The sequence below is a fragment of the Emys orbicularis genome, chromosome 17 (genome assembly GCF_028017835.1).
Source record: "Emys orbicularis isolate rEmyOrb1 chromosome 17, rEmyOrb1.hap1, whole genome shotgun sequence".
Lineage (NCBI taxonomy): Eukaryota > Metazoa > Chordata > Testudines > Emydidae > Emys > Emys orbicularis.
The window spans coordinates 15,235,892-15,254,035 of NC_088699.1; the positions used below are offsets into that span (position 1 = coordinate 15,235,892).

The following is an 18,144-nucleotide window of genomic DNA, read 5'->3' on the forward strand; positions in this document are numbered from 1 at the left end:
CTCCTATTGAAGTCAATGCAAGTTTAAAGACATTTTCGTAATGCAGAATGCATTGACATAATGGTCAAAAGACCTCGAGGCGAGACTTTCAAGTGCTCAGTGTCCGCATCTAAACCAGCTCCAAACCCATTCTGGCTACAATTTCAAATGGCTCGATGACTGGTGCGCCAATTTAGGTGCCTAAATGGGAACTGAAAGCTCTTGAAAATTTGGCTCCATTTCTGGGTGTTATGGCTAGAATTTTCAGAAGCACTCATCACTTTATATATTCAAAATTCTGTAGAGGAATTATCTAATCCTCATGACATCTCTGCAAGATAGCTAGGGTAAGAATTATCTCCATTTTATAGATGAGGAAACTGGGACAGAAAAGTGACTCTGAGCCACACAGAGTCAGTGGAAGAATCAGGTACACAACTCAGAGGCCTTATATCTGCCAACATAGGTTTTCTCCCAAACCACACTGCTTTCCAAGCAGCAACGATAATATGGTCAAATAAAAAAGGACAGATGAACCTCCTTCTATCCCGGTTACATTGCTAGACTTTGTTTCTTTCAAGTTCTGAGTAAATACGCTCCCTGAAAATACTAAAAATGGGTTCATATCACAGAGTTCAGATCTAGCTGTGAGTGTTTCACACCCTAACTTTTCATCCCATTTCTAGATCCGGCCCACCATGCTAAAGGGCCTATGATCTGAAGCACACTACAAATGAAACTGTATCAAGAGACCTAGTTCTACCATGTACTCTGTCAAGTCTCCCAGAGACCATCCAAGCCTTTAAGCACACTTTGGGGGGCATTTGAAATTATCCATCTACACTATGAAAGAGACCCATCTTGTTCACCTGGGTGGGAGACAACCATGTCGTAACCAGGTTCTTAACCACGGTTATCGCCTAGATGGGGCCCGCTATCCTGAACTTTTTAGAATATACCATCAACTAAATTGGAGCCTGCAGATTGATCCAGACAATTTACATTGACTTTCATTGATTCCTAATGCACTTCTCTAGAGACCGGTAGCAAAATATTTACTAGCTTGATGGTGTGGCTCCGATGGGCAGACATTTTCTAGTTTGCTTATGTTCCAAGAGCCAGTACTGAGATATAGCTTCCCATCTTTTAAAGACATGCATGCTCATTAACTGGTAAAGGCAGTGTGTGTGGGTAGAGGGGAATGTGCCCATTTCTTTCCAGTTTCATTAGTGCTGAGGGAAAGGTTTTATCACAGAGCAGCCATTTTGAGTCTATGGCACTTCCCAGTATTTGTTTTAACCTATTTAGCAGCAATAGCCTTAATAATCAATTTGGCTCACAATTACTATTTCAAAGGGAGCCTCCTATGCAAATGAAGGGGGGGGAAGCACTTTACATAGCTATATGTATATATAACAAAAGCACTTTACATAGCATATATATATAAAAACAATAACATTGCCAGATGGCATAATACTGAACAGAATTAATTTCACACATGATGTTTTCAAGGTGTTAGAACATGTCATAGCTTCTGCTAATAAAATATCTCCCTTTCCCCTCCTCCTTTTAAACTAAGAAAATGCTACATTCCCACTAGGCCATATTTTACATTACATGTGTTTTCAATTCTGATAAGGGCAGCTGATTGCTTGCAAACCTAATTACAGTCAAATGAAAGTCTCTCAGAACCATCATTAGCAATTAGGACCTGCCAGATTTGCAGTGTATCATTTAGAGAGGTATAATTCAATTGCTCATTGAAAAATTGCAGGTGAAACTGGCGATTATAAAGGAGGAAAAGCCTGCAACACGTCACTGCAGGCAAATCTTCAATAAAGTGGCAGCTTCTATGAACAGTTGATCAATGAATGCAGGTGTTTGCTCCAGCACACCACATAGCACAGCTCATCACGTTGCTCGGAAAAGGTTAGCTGCATCCTGTCATCTCTTGCTTGGCTTAGTGAATGGTTCTGGATTTCACATTGTGTCGATGTGCGTGTGTTTTTAAAAAGGAAGCCAAAGGGCCTTTCCAGGAACTTTATTAAATCTGTGTGGATGTGCAGTGCAGAACAATAGGTGCATGCAGCAATACATAATTCTTCAGTGCTTTTCACAGAATACCAAAATCCCCTTTATGCCCAATGAGCTCAATTATATGTTATTAGGCCCCAGCGGTTGTTTGGATGCTTTTCAGCAGCTGGGTGCCTTCATGACAGACTGGAAATGGGGAGTGTGGGTTAAGTGCAGCTGAGATTTCTGTGACCTTGCTCAGAAGCAAACCATTCACAATCACAAAAATTGCTTGTACTTCAGCACAGTTGGTCACAAATGGTAATTTCCAAGAGGGAAGTTAGAATGGAGATGGAATGATAATAGAGTTTACACACGCACATACACAGAACGTACGTGTGTGTGTGTGTAAATAAAATAAAAGATGGCCCCTTTCAAAGGAATGGTTATCAGCGGAGCAATAAAAGCTAAACCAACCACTTAACATTGCAATGACACAATGAGGAGGAACAGGATAATGCTGAATACAGCAAGGTTTCCAGCCCGCTCAAATAAGGCATCTCACACAAAGAGGCTCTCCTTTTAAGACCCCTTCCACACCCATGCACAACTTGTACTGACAAATGGGCCATTCTTTTCAGTATTTGCCCCGATATCGATTTTTCTAAACCCATACCCCACAACTGCATCCCTCACCTACTGCCCAGTCCTCCTCCCATTCAGAAATTCTTCCTCCTTAATCCTGACCATCTGCAAAGGACACCTTAAGTCTTAAAATAGATTTATTCTTCTATTATCTCCCTCTCCCATTATGGTATTAATCCAGTTGATGTGTGCGCACAGCTCACTGTTACCTGTATGTTGTCTTCTCCTTACCCTGCAAAGTGCTGTAATCTAAATTTTCCACAATGAAAACCATGAAAAAGTTGATTTTCCGAATGGTTGAGTTAAGAAAAACTACATGTGAATGAAGCCTCCCAGCCTCACAAGAGTTGAAGCATATAAAAAAAAAACCATGCGATGAAATGTTTTACATATGGTGTTAATAAGGTGAACTGAGAAACAAAACCAAGTAAACAGTGCCCTGTCGTGAAATACAAAGCCAACAGGTACTGTATGCAGCTTCATTATAATAGTGTTCCCTTTATAACCTTGTTGCATGTGACTTATTCCTTTTATTTTAACTTGTGATCACAACACAAAATATATGCCTTGTAGGTTGCAACATCATATAGTGAATCTGCTTTTTTAACGTAATAAAAACAGCTGTGCACAGATTGATTAAATAAAAATACCCCTTTCTTCTAAAGAGAACTGGAGGGGAAAAGTAATGCCAATTTGTATTAGGAGATTAAAGTATTATTGAATCATAATATTTCCTATGGGCCAAACTCTGCCTATGGTTACAAGTTGGCTTGGAAGGATTTTATGAGTAAATGTTGGTAAACATCAATTTCACTGTCTACACACAAACCAATGAAAAAATATTTCCAGTGATAACAGAAATTTACCGATAGGCAAAGAAGGAAAAATGCTACTTGAAAACTTATTAAGAGTTTGATTTAAAGATATTTACGTTGTGAATTCTGATGTGATGTTGACAATTTTTGCTTTAAGGTTATAAAGCTTCAATTTTTGAATTTCAGCATCTCCTGTCATTAAGTAATTATTGTCTGACTCCCCTCAGTCTCAGCCATCCACAATTTCCTTCAACTGTGAAAATTTCAAATCAATAAAAATGGAAAAATGCTTTAAAATAAACATTGTTGTTATATGTTGAAATTATAAAAAAAATTTGAATTCTGTCAAGCCCAGTTACGAGCAGTACTACTCTCAAAGCACTCAGGGCCTGATTGTGTTGCCACTGAAGTCAAAGGCAAAACTCCCATTCATTTCACTAGTGCAGAATTAGACCCCCACTAGGGCAGAATTTGGCCTTACGTGTACACCTTGTATTGCACAAATGTCTATTTCCTCACGTACAGTATACTCCAAGGTGCTTCTCCTCTGACCTGCTGCTATTTTACAGTGGTGTAAGCCTACTGATTTCAATGGAATTACTCCTGATTTACACCAGTTAAGTGGAAGGAGAATCAGGACTTCACTGTTAAACATATGATGTGTGTGTGCACACCATATATTGACATACCCCATAAGCTATACAAACGCATGGGTCTCCCCCCCGCCCCACTCCTGACATGAAGTCACAGTTTTCAGTCAAAAAATTAAACCATTGTAGAGGGTTACATACGATACATACAGTTGCTTGTCTCTCAAAGCCCACCCACAATTTCATTTTCAATTAGCAGCTCTTGGAAAGGCAGTAATAAAAGCAGTTGCAAAGAGCACTCAGATGTCAATGAAAGACTGCAAACCCAAACTGTAAATAGCACATTGTAAATCGCTTGTCACCACTGTCAACTCTCGCTGGAATCACACAGCAAGTGACAATCAAACCCATCTGCTTAGCTCCCAGACCAATGCCATCACAAACCATACAGCTACTACCAACCTCCCTGTTCTCTCTCTATTACCCGTCATGTATAGGCTTGTATTAGGGTGTGCAAAGAGCACTATTAACTACAAGCACAGATTAGAATGCAGAGCATGGCAACGGTTATTTCATCTTCAGTAGGAAAGATTTGTTGAATTACTAGAGCGCGCTAGCACCTTTACATCAGTGGAAAAACAAGCTATGATTAAATCAGCAGAACAGTTAATAGCAGCATGTTCTATAGTAAAGATGAAGTTGGGGGAGAGTGGCCATAAAGATCAACCACCAAAATCATTTGCTTTTTGACTTTAGGTTCCCTGGATAACGGGGGCACCAGTCAAGGATGTACATAATTCCTGAAAAGAAAAAGACTTGGTAATGTCCAACAGCTAGTCCCCTTCTCCTTAAATGATTCATGTACTGCAGCAACATTTAGTGGCTTCATAGAATGGAGTTTCTGAAGCATGAGCCCCAAACAGTGATACATTTATCGTTTTTAGGTGCCTACTTCAGTGGTGTTTGTCTCTCTTCCTTCTCTTTCAGTTGATTGTCCCATCCCCATTAAAGCTGCTCTTCTCATCTGTCTCTCCACTAGAATCATAGAATATCAGGGTTGGAAGGGACCTCAGGAGGTCATCTAGTCCAACCCCCTGCTCAAAGCAGGACCAATTCCCAACTAAATCATCCCAGCCAGGGCTTTGTCAAGCCGGGCCTTAAAAACCTTCAAGGAAGGAGATTCCACCACCGCCCTAGGTAACGCATTCCAGTGCTTCACCACCCTCCTAGTGAAACAGTGTTTCCTAATATCCAACCTAGACCTCCCCTACTGCAACTTGAGACCATTGCTCCTTGTTCGGTCATCTGCCACCACTGAGAACAGCCAAGCTCCATCTTCTTTGGAACCCCCCTTCAGGTAGTTGAAAGCAGCTATCAAATCCCCCCTCACTCTTCTCTTCTGGAGACTAAACAATCCCAGTTCCCTCAGCCTCTCCTCATAAGTCATGTGCTCCAGACCCCTAATCATTTTTGTTGCCCTCCGCTGGACTCTTTCCAATTTTTACTCCTTTTATTCATCTTCTGCTTCCTTCACTTCTTTTTCAGGCTGCCTATTCTTAACTGCCCACAAGCATTTGAAACAGAACTTCATACCAGAGGATATACCAGAGGAATTGGTAAGTGTAACAACCCCCTGCTACAGGTCACCATCATGAATAGAAGCTAGAACCTTCAATTCTAATACACGGGGCTCTACCACTTGAGCAGAAGGCGAAACAATGCTAGAGTAGCAGTAGCGTTAGACTCTTGTATTTTATGGGGAGCAGCCACTACATTCGGCATATTTTGTACTGCATGATCTCTCAGGAGCACACGCTATCAGTTCTCCATTACCGGAAAGAAGGCTACAGAACCTCCTACTAGGGATGATGAAGAAAGTAATTGGTAGGAAAATTATGGTCGGGAAACTAAAAAAACAAAAAAAAATGGCTTATATGTTATCTTCAATTGCAAACTCCCACTGAGTAAAGACAATGACAAGCTGATCCACACAACTATTTTTCACAAGTGCAATTCTTTGCTCACACTCTCCCTTCCACTTATTATACTAAGCACGAAAAACACCACTAGTTAAAAACCCAGTCATTTTTGAAAGGTTATGACAAATGTTTTGATCCATTTTCTTACTTCAAAGTGTTTGCATTTAAAATCATTTGTAAAGCTAAAAAAATAATAAAAATAAAATCCACACAATCCAACAATAAATTTTAAGGAACTAAAACATAAAAGGTTGGAAAATATTTTCGGAGGAGTCTTGCATTTGCAAATTGCCAAGTCAAGTCTCCCTCAGGCATATATTTACAAAAAGCAGAGTTCAAAAGTCCTTTCCCTAGTAAAAAATTTTCATGTTTTCTGGATTTTAATAAACCTGTAGTCACTACAGCCTACCTGGATAAATACCTGCATGAATACTGCAAGGATTTCCTCCAAAAACTAATTAGCTGACTTGAATGAAATCCGTTTGATGAGAGCGCTTCATCTTGTAAATCCTGCATGTGAGAGTTACATTCAGCTGATAACAGATTTCACAGAGGCATGTCAGCCAGGACTGTAAACCACCATTGAAACAATGAACAATCTCAAGGTACGCAACACTTCCCAACAGGGCTGTACTGTAGCCAGAATTTCACTCCAGTGTGCGAGTACAAGTGACGGCATCAAGATTGTATCATTTTGCATCCATGTAACATGCACATCTGGGACAATTCAGCATTTCTTGTTGAAATGCAAGATAAATATGTTTTACTAATGCACACCCACCCACACAAAATAGCCCCAACAAAGCAGATCCCCCACAGCCCTTATATTATCTTCTCACTAGTATCCCCATATCCTTGCTTCTCTGCCAATTTTAAAATCAATGGGCCCTATGTTCCTCTCATTCTGATGTGACTGTAATACTACTGACTTCAGTGGTGTGAATCAGTCTCATCCAAAAACCCCAGGAGACCAAATGACTGCTGGGAAAGAGAGTGCTGGCTGGGGAAAATAAGAATAAGGGTGTATGATTGTGAAGTGGTGCAGGGAGAGAGGATGCTTCGTTAGTACCAAAAAAAAGAACTGCATTTGGAACCTTTCCTTTGCCTAGTTTCTGCAGGTTGTTTACTACTTATATTGAAACACAAAAAGGCAAGGAAAGATATGCTGGATTGAATGCCTCTGGGTATGTCTTCTTAAATAAGCTTTGCCATCTTTTCAATGATACCGCTCTCTCTCTCTCTCTCTCTCAGTTTAAGCGCTAAAATCACCTGGATTTGTCAGCCCCTAAACTGCTGATGAGTGTGTGTTCTTATCTAAAGAGATGTACCTCAATCACATGCATTAATTGATATTGGGTAGGATACTTTATTCCTTCTCACTCTGTCTTTTCTCAGTCTTATCCCTCTGGAATTAAGCTCAGATTTACCAGCTAAAAGTGAAAACATTTTCCATGACATCTGTCAGCTCAATAGCTTCTGAGTCAGTACATATTTATTCTAAAAAAAAAAAAACAAAAAAAACCCCTCCCCTACAACCTCATAAATAACCTCCATCAGCACATAGGGTGACTCTTTCATTGCCTAAGAGCCAAGTAGAAGGTTTGCATCTGATAATATGCGATGACATGGGAATCAAATGGGGTAACAAGTCAAATTTTATGAAGACGATGCACACAGTAGATACTTAAAATAATTAGATCCTCTTAAAAGGAACAGAGTCAGAAATTAGTGTCAGACCATAGAAAATGCTTCTCTTCCTCTTCAATCCTTCAACACACAATTTTAAGTCCCCGACTGCGTTTTCAACTCTTCCTCGAACAGCTCTGTAGTGGCAACTCCCTACTCAAATTTTTCAATACCTACTCCAAACACAATTGCTGCATCAGCTTTATTAAAGACGATTCACCAACTTTCCAAAAAGTAAAAGGTAACAAAATAGTATGCATGCAGAATAGGCATTTTAAGTTGTCCTCTGTGCTGAACCACTAATCTCCAACTACCTTAGTTCTAAACATTGTAAGTTTAAAAATATTGTAAATGATTTTTTTATCTATAGTTACAACTTTGATTATTAAAAATGAATAAATAGTCAATTTACTTATTACTGACACGTTATTTACTCTTTAAGCTTCCCTCAGCTCAATGAAAATCACCTTTGCCTATAGTCATTTCCACTTTCAGGTTCTCAGTTCTGCAACATTTAGGTTGCAAACACTGCAGAGAAGGGCTTAGTCGTTCACTGTTTTCATTGGAATTAAAAACAGACATGGAAAGAATTGTATTAATCTTAGGTAAAAGCTTGTTTTTAATCACATGTAAGTTTCGGACAAATTTGAACTTGTATGGTCTCTTAACTCTGCTATTCTCCAGCTTGACAGCCAAATTAGCACGTATGATATTTTTATACACAATATACGAAAGTCTCCAAAGGATTAGTCTTCCATACAGAACTGCTATAAATACAAAAGGAGATATTACATATATATTTCTCAAATTAAAGAAAGCTTTGGAAGCAAGGCTATTGTTTTTTTTTTACACCCCTCCCCGGGAAATAACACACCTGCCACTAAGATTTTTTTCTTTTTTACGTGAGGAACAGACTTCTCTACAGATTGTTGAATTATGAGCCCAAGTTGCCAGGCTCCAGAGCTGTAATCCTGGATGCTATGCACTCCTTCATTTCCTCACCTGTGAGCCACAGCGACTGCCGTAAGAAGAGCAATGTAAGGTAGGTGTGAAGTTCTTGCTCAGGGGAATGGTGATTAGTAACCCAAAAGAGTACACACTAGTACCACAGACACTCTACAAATGAGCTCCTTGTACAGTAATCAGTCTTCCAGGTCCATTTGTCTTGATTAGCAGCTCCCCTTCTCACAATTACCTCACCTTGCCCTTGTTATTCAGAGGGAGTCGCATGCTTCTATGTACAAAATCTCAAGTCAACAGAAGCATATTCGTACCACAGATTCATCCTGATTCCTGCTGGCTTCTCTGCTGCCTTTAGAACCCCGAGACGCTGCACTCCCCTGCCTTGCCAGTCTCACAGCCTGCCCAAGTGAGGCTCTGCAGCTTAAGAGAAGAACTTGCAGCCTCCTGCATTCTTGCTCGTCACCTAGAGTCACTACACAGGTCTCCCTTCCTCCCATTCCATTTAACAGTCCCACTCAGCATCCCTCTCCTCCTACCAGATAAGCTAGCTGTAAATGAAAAAAAGAAAAACACCAGGTGGCCCAACCATAAGCCAACCGGAAAGTGGTTAAAAGAAGCATAAGAACCACCGGGATCTAGTAAGCAGATTCCACGTACTATATATGAAGAGAAGATATCCAACCCTTTCCCCCCCTCCCCCCAACAAATAACTTGTCTCCCACCTGTCTGAGTCCCTTCAGTAATTTCTTCCTTTTCCCAAGGTGTTGGCAAAGATTGCGGTCATTTTCCCGGTCTGAGCTGTACTGGTGATGGTTAAGTCTGTGCTTTTTTGGATGGTACGACAGCCCATTGGTAAGTGCTTCCCGTTTCTTCTTGGCCAGAGGATTCTGATGCTTTTCCACACGTTCCTGAGGCTTCAGTGCTACGTCCTTCTGCACAAGAGAGTGAAGGTGGGGCAGAGGGGGAGAGGAGAGAGAAAATACAGAATTATTGGTTGTGGTACAGGCTGGGAAATGACTTATTTTCATGTTAAAAAACAAGCCCATTGCATTTGTGCAGCTCTACTTCACTGAAACAGACTGGGACAGATCCACAGGCTCTCTCTGTATCCAGCGCAGTTCAGAGAAGGCACCACAAAGGAAGCAGTAAACCACCTTTGTGGGTTCATGATCCTCAAGCCACCAACCACTGGTCCAGGAACAACTCAGGGAAGCCTCTGGGTTGCTCTAAATTATACCAGCTACAACGGCCTGCCCTAAAGGGCTGTTCTGCCAGGTAGGGATCACCAAGTGCGTCAGCTAAATCCCCCAGCCCTGGCCACATCAGGGGCTGCGTGGGGCCCAGCACAGGAGGAACTGCACTGACTCTGTGCTGCCAAAAAAGTTTTTATATGTTGCGAATCTCCAGCTGGCTGACTGAACGGACTTTGGCAAAGCTGCTTTGAATCTCCACAGAAGCGCAAAGCAGCTTTAAGTGGGACCTAATGGGTTCTCTCTCAACCAAAGAACTTTAAGTGTAGAATAAAATTCTAAAGCTACTGGAATTGAGGGGTCAGATACATCAAGTGTCATTACTCATTACAATGTTACACGACTCACTCTCATCACACACATATATACCTGCATCCAGCCCTGCCTCTTGGTGTGAGTTCATCAGCACCAATAGTTGCAAACACAACCCATTTATCAACTGCTTGTACATTTATTAAGTCAACATGTGCTTATAATGCTTAAATTAACAAACACCATGTTTTTTAAAGCAGTCTCTAGACTTTCAAATTTCTTTCGGCACATTTATATTTGGGCCCAAAGCAAAACAAAGGCCTGATCCAAAGCCCATTGGAGTTAACAGGGGTCTTTGCAATTATTTCACCTGAACCACCCACCCACACAAGTGTTTGGGGAAGTTTACATCTAGGTCCAAACTTGGTAACTGACCCCTACCTCTGCCATTTGCACGATTGTTGTCCCTAGCCTCTGTTTGACAGAAGCTGGGATGGGTGACAGGACATGGATCACTTGATGATAACCTGTCTGTTCATTTCCTTTGGGGCACCTGCCATTGGCCACTGTCAGAGGACAGGATACAGGGTTTGATGGACCTTTTGTCTGGCCCACTATGGCCGTTCTTATGATCAACTCTTGCTGCAGACACCCTCAAATCCTTGGTAATAATCAAATTTGGATGCAGATGTTGTGGCTCAAGCCCACTACTATTTGTTTCCCTATAAACATTTAGAACATATGAGCCTATTTTTAAATAGATTTGGAAGGATTAGTTTTTATCAGTAAATGTTGAATTCACCCAACATACACAAACAAACAAAAAATATTTCCATCAACAATAATCTAAATTTAGAGACCGGGAAAGAGAGAAAAATTATGTTTGAGAACTTATTAGAGTTTAATTTTAGGATTTTGTATGTTTTGACATGTGACGTTGACAATTTGTGTTTTATTGTTAAAGCTTTAACTTTTTATATCTCAGGGCTGGTCTACACCCAGCCGCTAGTTCGGCGGCTGGGGATCGAAGTTCTGGGTTCGACTTATCGCGTCTGGTCTGGACGCGATAAGTCGAACCAGGAAGTGCTCGCCGTCGACTGCGGTACTCCAGCTCAGCGAGAGGAGTACCGCGGAGTCGACGGGGAGCCTGCCTGCCGCGTGTGGACCGCGTCTGAACCGCGGTAAGTTCGAACTAAGGTATGTCGAATTCAGCTACGTTATTAACGTAGCTGAATTTGCGTACCTTAGTTCGACTTGGGGGGTTAGTGTAGACCAAGCCTTAATGTCTAGTCATTAAATAATTATTGTCTGACCCATCTCATTCTCTCACAATCTGATACAATTACCCACAGCTTTAAAAATGTAAATAGATAAAAATAAATGCTTAAAAACAGATATTTGTCAATATTAAAAAATAAAAATTGAATTCTGCCAAGTCTATTTAGACAACATAGCACTGAGCATACTCGGCTAACACGTCAGGCTGAGTGGATCTTGAACACCCAGAGGAAAAGCTACCAGCTTTCCTAGCTCAAGGTTCCACATGCTCCGGTCCTGGAGCCTTCAGACCTCAGTTCATCGTAACTTCAACATTACAACTGCTGATGGAACAAGCTGGGAATGAAAGATCGAGCATGAGAAAGCTCTGCGGTGCCATTGGTTCTCTTAGCACATGCAGGTTCGGAACAAGAAGAAAATACCACAGACTCTGCCAAAAATATTATATAAGAAGCCAGACAAATTTTCCTGACCTGGATCAGTGAACAGAAATACCCCTCACCATCCATTTGGCTTTTGTTAGAAAACTCCCTCTAAATGCTTACTTCACAGGATTTATACCTAAAACCATGAACAGAGTTAGGGTACGTCTTTACTACCCGCCGTATCGGCAGGTAGCAATCGATTTATCCGGGATCGATATATTGCGTCTCGTTAAGACGCGATATATCGATCTCCGAACGTGCTCACCGTTGACTCCGGCACTCCACCAGAGCGAGCGGCGGTAGCGCAGTCAACGGGGGAGCCATGGCCATCGATCCCACGCCGTGTGGACCCCAGGTAATTCGATCTTAGATACTTCGACTTCAGCTACGCTATTCGCGTAGCTGAAGTTGCGTATCTTAGATCGTCCCCCCCCCCCCCCCCAAGTGTAGACCAGCCCTTAGTTAAAGTGGAGGCGGTCACTATTCAGCTTTGATATTGAAAAGAACAGGGAGCATTTTACAGTCATTAGAGAGGATTGAGAGCAAGGACTCGGGTTCTGTTCCCAGGTCTGCCATTCACTTAAGTCACCTTAGACAAGTTCCTTAGCTTCTCTGTGCCTCAGTTGTATCCATTTGTTATTACCCATTTCAGAGGAGAGTTAGTAGCCTTAATCCATGTTTTTTAAAAGGCTTTAAGATCAAGGCACTTCACCTCTCTGTGCTTTCGTCTCCCCATCCCTCCTCTGTGTATAGAGCTTTGAGAACCACTGAAGAAAAGCATTATATATAGACTTGGCAGAATTCAATTTTTATTTAAAAAAAAATAATTTTGATGAACCAAAATAATCTATTTAAATGTTCACAGTTGGAGAATGAAGGAGGGATCAGAATAATGATTTAATGACAGTAGATGTTGAGATTCAGAAAGCTAAAGCATTATAACCAGTACAACCCAAATTGTCAACATCACACGTCAAAACATACAAAGTCAATATCCTTAAATCAAACACTAACAAGTTCTCAGGCAAAGTAAGAAAAATGCTGCTTGCTCATCTGTAAAGTTCTATCAATCATTGATAGATATTTTTATCAGTTGGTGTGCATACGTTGAAATCGACATCTACCACTAAAAATCTAATTCTTCCAAGCCTAGTTATATGGCAGCTAGGTAATTATTATTAACATGGAATACGTGAAAGAAGTGTTAGCTTGTCTTCCCAGTCCCACTAAAATAACATCCCCATGCCTAAGATGTTATATTTTGACCGATATTTTTCACCGATTGTTAAGGTCAGATACTCAGCTAATATAAATCAACATAATTCCACTGACTTCACTGAGGATTAACTTGAGGAGTACTATACCAAGTTGATGATAGTGGTACCTTTTGAGTTTAAAATCTATTCACCATCTGGTCTGACCTCCTGCATTACTCAGGGTTAAGAATCACCCAGTATTTCCAGCATGGAGCTCAGTAATTTGCGGTTGAACTGTACTGAAATACATTGACAAACTCTTTTAGTAAAGCCAGACTTTCCACAGACCCCCTTCACAATAAGTGGACGTGCCAGAATTACAATTCATATGCTATAATGCACTGAAACAAAAAGGTGCTTCATTATGAAGGAAGTTATGCTATATCTGAGCTCACAATCACACTTTATTCTGTGAAGTCAGCATAAAATCTACTGGTTTATGAGGAGCACTTACACAAACCCGATCGTACTTGTACCCAGGGACTTTGTTAGGCTATTGGATTTAGTGTTTGTGCCTTAAAACCACTATCAGGACCCACAGTAAATTCCAAAGGGGAGGGGAAGAGAGAGAGGAGAGACTTTTGTGGGGAAAATATTCCCCTAACGGCGAGAAAGCTTCTGCAGGAATGTTTCTGTGGCTAAGAATCTAAATGCAACAGTGGCAGAATTCCAAACTTATAAAATGTCTCGAGGGTCTAATACTTCCATCAAGAAGTGACTAACTCCCATTAGCATTAATGAGAGCTGCTGGATGGGCCATAATTCCCTGCTGCTCTGAAGGGTAGCCCAGATACAGCTGGGTTAAATCTTTTAAACCAAACCCCCCATATCTGAGCTAAGTTTGCCAACAATTCTGTTGAGTTTAGAGCCATCACTATGCAGAGTCTAGTTAGTTTATTATTTGGAGTGGAATTCACCTGTAAGGGCCTCTCTCAGTGTACACCCAAGGCAAGTGAACACATGGGACCTTAAGTTTTTGGGGCAAGGTCATGACCTAATTCTCAGATAGGCGATAATTGCTGCATTCCCCAAAAGATGTGATATACTCTGCTCACTGCTAGAAAGAGAGACAAGAGCAATGCATACATGCAGCTCGCAGTTACAAATCATGAAGCGGGTCTCGCTTCCAATTTAGTGGGTTACCTTTGCATTAACTTTAGATTGCTCAATACAAAGAAATCAGAACCAAGTTACTCCAGAACAGGCACCAGCCTTTTGCTGCCTTATATCGTGGTAGGATTCATAACAGAGTGCTGAGGCCAAAATCTTATCCCTTTGAAGTCAAAGGCAAAACTTCCCACTGCCTTCAATTTCACCAGGATTTAGCCCCTAGAAAACTAAGACATGAGTCCAGTTTTTTGTCTGCAGAACTGACCGGCAGGTGAAGGAAGTGGTGCAGTAAGAGCAGTACTGGGTTTATAATGGCGCCACTGGCTCCATGCCCACACTTGGGAAGGGGCCCATAATCCTGGGTCGGTGTGTGTGTGTGTGTGTGTGAGTGAGAGTGAGAGGGGGGGGGGGGTGAGGACAGCAGGCAGGAGGCAGCATAGCTGGGGAGCCGGGGCTCAGCAGGCCCGGGTTAGGGGTTTCTGGCTGCCGCGTGCGCACACAGCTCCCCCCAGCTCCACCATTATTCGAATGTGGAGGCCAGGGAGTGTGGGGGTTCCAGCCCAGGCTGGGCAGGAGGCGGCACCGGCACCCCGACCAACTGTGGGTGCTCCTTGCTCCACGTAAGCCTCCTTGGCCCATGCCCCGCGGAACAGGTGGAGCCCCATCGCCCCATCCCCCCCAGCAGTGCCCCCGGGGGAGACACAGTGCACCCCCTGCTCCATCCCCATCTCCCCACCAGCACCGCCGGGGAAGACTTCAGGACAAACTGCTCTGTGCCCATATGCCCCACCCTGTATGGTACAGTACTCCAGAAAAGGCCAGATTTGACGTATTTTTTTTCCTTCGGTCTTGGAAGCCTCTGAAATAGGCCAGTGTCTGACAGAATAACGGATTACATACATCACTGGATGTGTTCTGCTATGGTAATTCCTTTGTTCCTCTCTTTAAAGCTGCTGGGGAGAAAGGAAAGAGATGGCAGAGGGCTGATTTAGCAGGGTACGGGAGGTACAATAGGCTTGGCACTCGATGGGAAGAGCAGCCCCTCAGTGGGCCTCAACATTTGAACAACAGGCTTTCCAGCTCCCTCCAGACCCAGCAATCAGCAGACAGCCTGGAATGACGCAGCTCCCCTTTCCTTACTACGTTCTAGTCCCTTTTCAAAGTAAGACAGACAAAAAGACAAAGTCACGGATGAGGGGATCTGAGAGACAGAAGACACTGCATAGCCAGCAAGAGGAGTTCTGTCAAAACATTCACCGTCCATTTATGTTTACCACTGCTTGGCTCCTCCTGGAGCAGCAAAAGAAGAAGAAAGCATTCTGGCTGACCACTGGCCTGGCCTGAGACTGGAAGCGGGTAACAGAGTCTGAGTGGAGGCGAGGACTAAGGGCATCACTGCAGCAAGCAGAGTTTGATTCACTTCAAGAAAGGAGGGAGCTAGAGCAGGCACAGCTAAACCCAGAGAAAGAAAAAGATTCCATATTAAATTCATAAGGATGAGCAGCAGCATGGGGGTCCACTGAATAGGGCACTGGACTGGGAGCCAGGAGACTTCAGTTCCATTCCCAGCTTTGCCACTATCCTGCTGCGTGACCTGGGGCAAGTCTAACTTCCCCTCTCTGTGGCTCAGTTTCCCCTTCCCACCCTTTGCTTGTCTTTTATATTTAGATTGACAGCTCTTCGGAGCAGGGACCATCTCTTACTACACCTCTACCCCGATAGAACACTGTCCTCGGGAGCCAAAAAATCTTACCGCGTTATAGGAGAAACCGCGTTATATTGAACTTGCTTTGATCCGCCGGAGCGCGCAGCCCCGCCCCCCCGGAGCACTGCTTTACCGCGTTATATCTGGGTCACGTTGTCCTCGGGAGCCAAAAAATCTTACCGCGTTATAGGTGAAACCGCGTTATATTGAACTTGCTTTGATCCGCCGGAGCGCGCAGCCCCGCCCCCCCGGAGCACTGCTTTACCGCGTTATATCTGGGTCACGTTATATCGGGGTAGAGGTGTATATATACGTACAGTGCCAAGCACAACGAAGGCCCAATCTCACTCATGGCCACTAGGCACTGCCATAATACAAATAATAAATGTCATTAAGGTGACAGGGGGCCATACGCATACCTAGATAGATAAGGAGACTTGGTATTTCGTGTCAGGCACAGTTTTCAACAGCTACACACAAGCGCTGGTTCAAATTGGATAGCTGATCCTATGAACGATACATTCTTATCTTGGTGTTTCTCTCCCCTCTCCCTCCTACACACAAACGTCTATAGTATTAAATAAATAATACAAACATATAAGCCTTATTTTAAAACCAACTACCGGTATGTCATATCATTCAGACGCATCTTTCATCAATAAGGTGCCTTAAATGTATAAATACATAATTACATGCAATTCAATACAAATGTGTATTACTATTTATGAGCGTACTGTATAATCTACAAAAAATCCATTTGTTTTATTTCTATGAGGCACATGAATCAAACCAATCGCTCTCCCCGTGCCTAACACAGAATAGCTGCATACGCGGAATGGTCTCCTGCCGTGACTCGAACAAGCAGGAAGCCTGCTGAAGTCTGCCGGGTGGCAGTGCCATCATCTTACTCCACTTAATATGAAGATTTCAAACCAAATTATGTGTCTGGGAAGGAGCAGAGGCAAAGCATGGACGCACAGAGACTGTTTTACACAGTAGGAGCTTTGAAGCACACACAGAGTTCTCAAAGTACCAGGGTTGGGTGAAGCTTGCCCCGTTTATTTCAAAGGAATTGATCACCGTAGTATCTAAGTGCCAGCTTAGACATAATGGGCCAGAGCCTCGCTGGCAGCGTAGCAGTCGTTCTCACAGCTTTGTTGGGTGAACGCGCTCACAAATCCTAGGTATCTGGTCCCCAGCAAGCTAGTTTGCATCTGATGCCTAGAGCCTTGAGCTTCCATTCCAGCAGCCAGAGAACAGCTGGGTGTAGGGCAGGGGTAGGCAACCTATGGCACGCGTCCCAAAGGTGGCACGCGAGCTGATTTTCAGTGGCACTCACACTGCCTGGGTCCTGGCTACCGGTCCGGGGGGCTCTGCATTTAAATTTAATTTTAAATGAAGCTTCTTAAACATTTTATAAACCTTATTGACTTTACATACAACAATAGTTTAGTTATATATTATAGACTTATAGAAAGAGACCTTCTAAAAACGTTAAAATGTATGACTGGCACGCAAAACCTTAAATTAGAGTGAATAAATGAAGACTCGGCACACCACTTCTGAAAGGTTGCCAACCCCTGGTGTAGGGGATCCCTAGTTACTTCCCCCCCAAACCAGTGCTCTGAGCATTGGCCTGCTAAACCCAGGGTTGTGAGTTCAATCCATGAGAGGGCCACTTAGGGATCTGGGGCAAAATCAGTACTTGGTCCTGCTAGTGAAGGCAGGGGGCTAGACTCAATGACCTTTTCAAGGTCCCTTCCAGTTCTAGGAGATAGGATATCTCCATTAATGTATTTATTTATTTATTTAGCCATCTGTGCCAGTGACCAAGAAGGGATATGTGATATAGGAACTGGTATAGCAGCTCTGTCAGCCTATCCTGAGGGATTCTTCTCCCAGTAAAGCCAAAGCCACAGAAAGAAGCCCTAATGCAGCAGAGAACAAGGCCGAGTTTCTTGGCTGAAACTCCAGGTGTTCAGATTATAAACAGGTTCAAACCTCAGTCTCCATGAAATGTTTTTATGGGTTACTTTTTGTTCCGGTTTCATTCTGAACTGGAAAGGGGCTTCGTTTCTGAATCTGCTTTGAATATGCCCCTAGGCAATGGAAATCTTTTTGGGGAAAAAAGCACGATATTTCAGAGCTAGCACATCCCAACTTTTACAGTTTGGAATACAGTTAACCTGGATTTAAGC

At 42.7% G+C, this 18,144-nt stretch overlaps 1 protein-coding gene across 2 annotated transcripts in view; it reads right to left on the reverse strand.

Moving 5' to 3' along the window:
* The window catches only part of AUTS2 (activator of transcription and developmental regulator AUTS2), a 947,473-nt gene that overhangs the window by 681,248 nt on the left and 248,081 nt on the right, over positions 1–18,144 (reverse strand). For both annotated transcript variants that reach the window (XM_065418421.1, XM_065418420.1), the window contains exon 2: positions 9,393–9,602. In XM_065418421.1, coding sequence (XP_065274493.1) covers positions 9,393–9,602 — 210 coding nt within the window. The remainder of the gene's footprint in view (positions 1–9,392; positions 9,603–18,144) is intronic.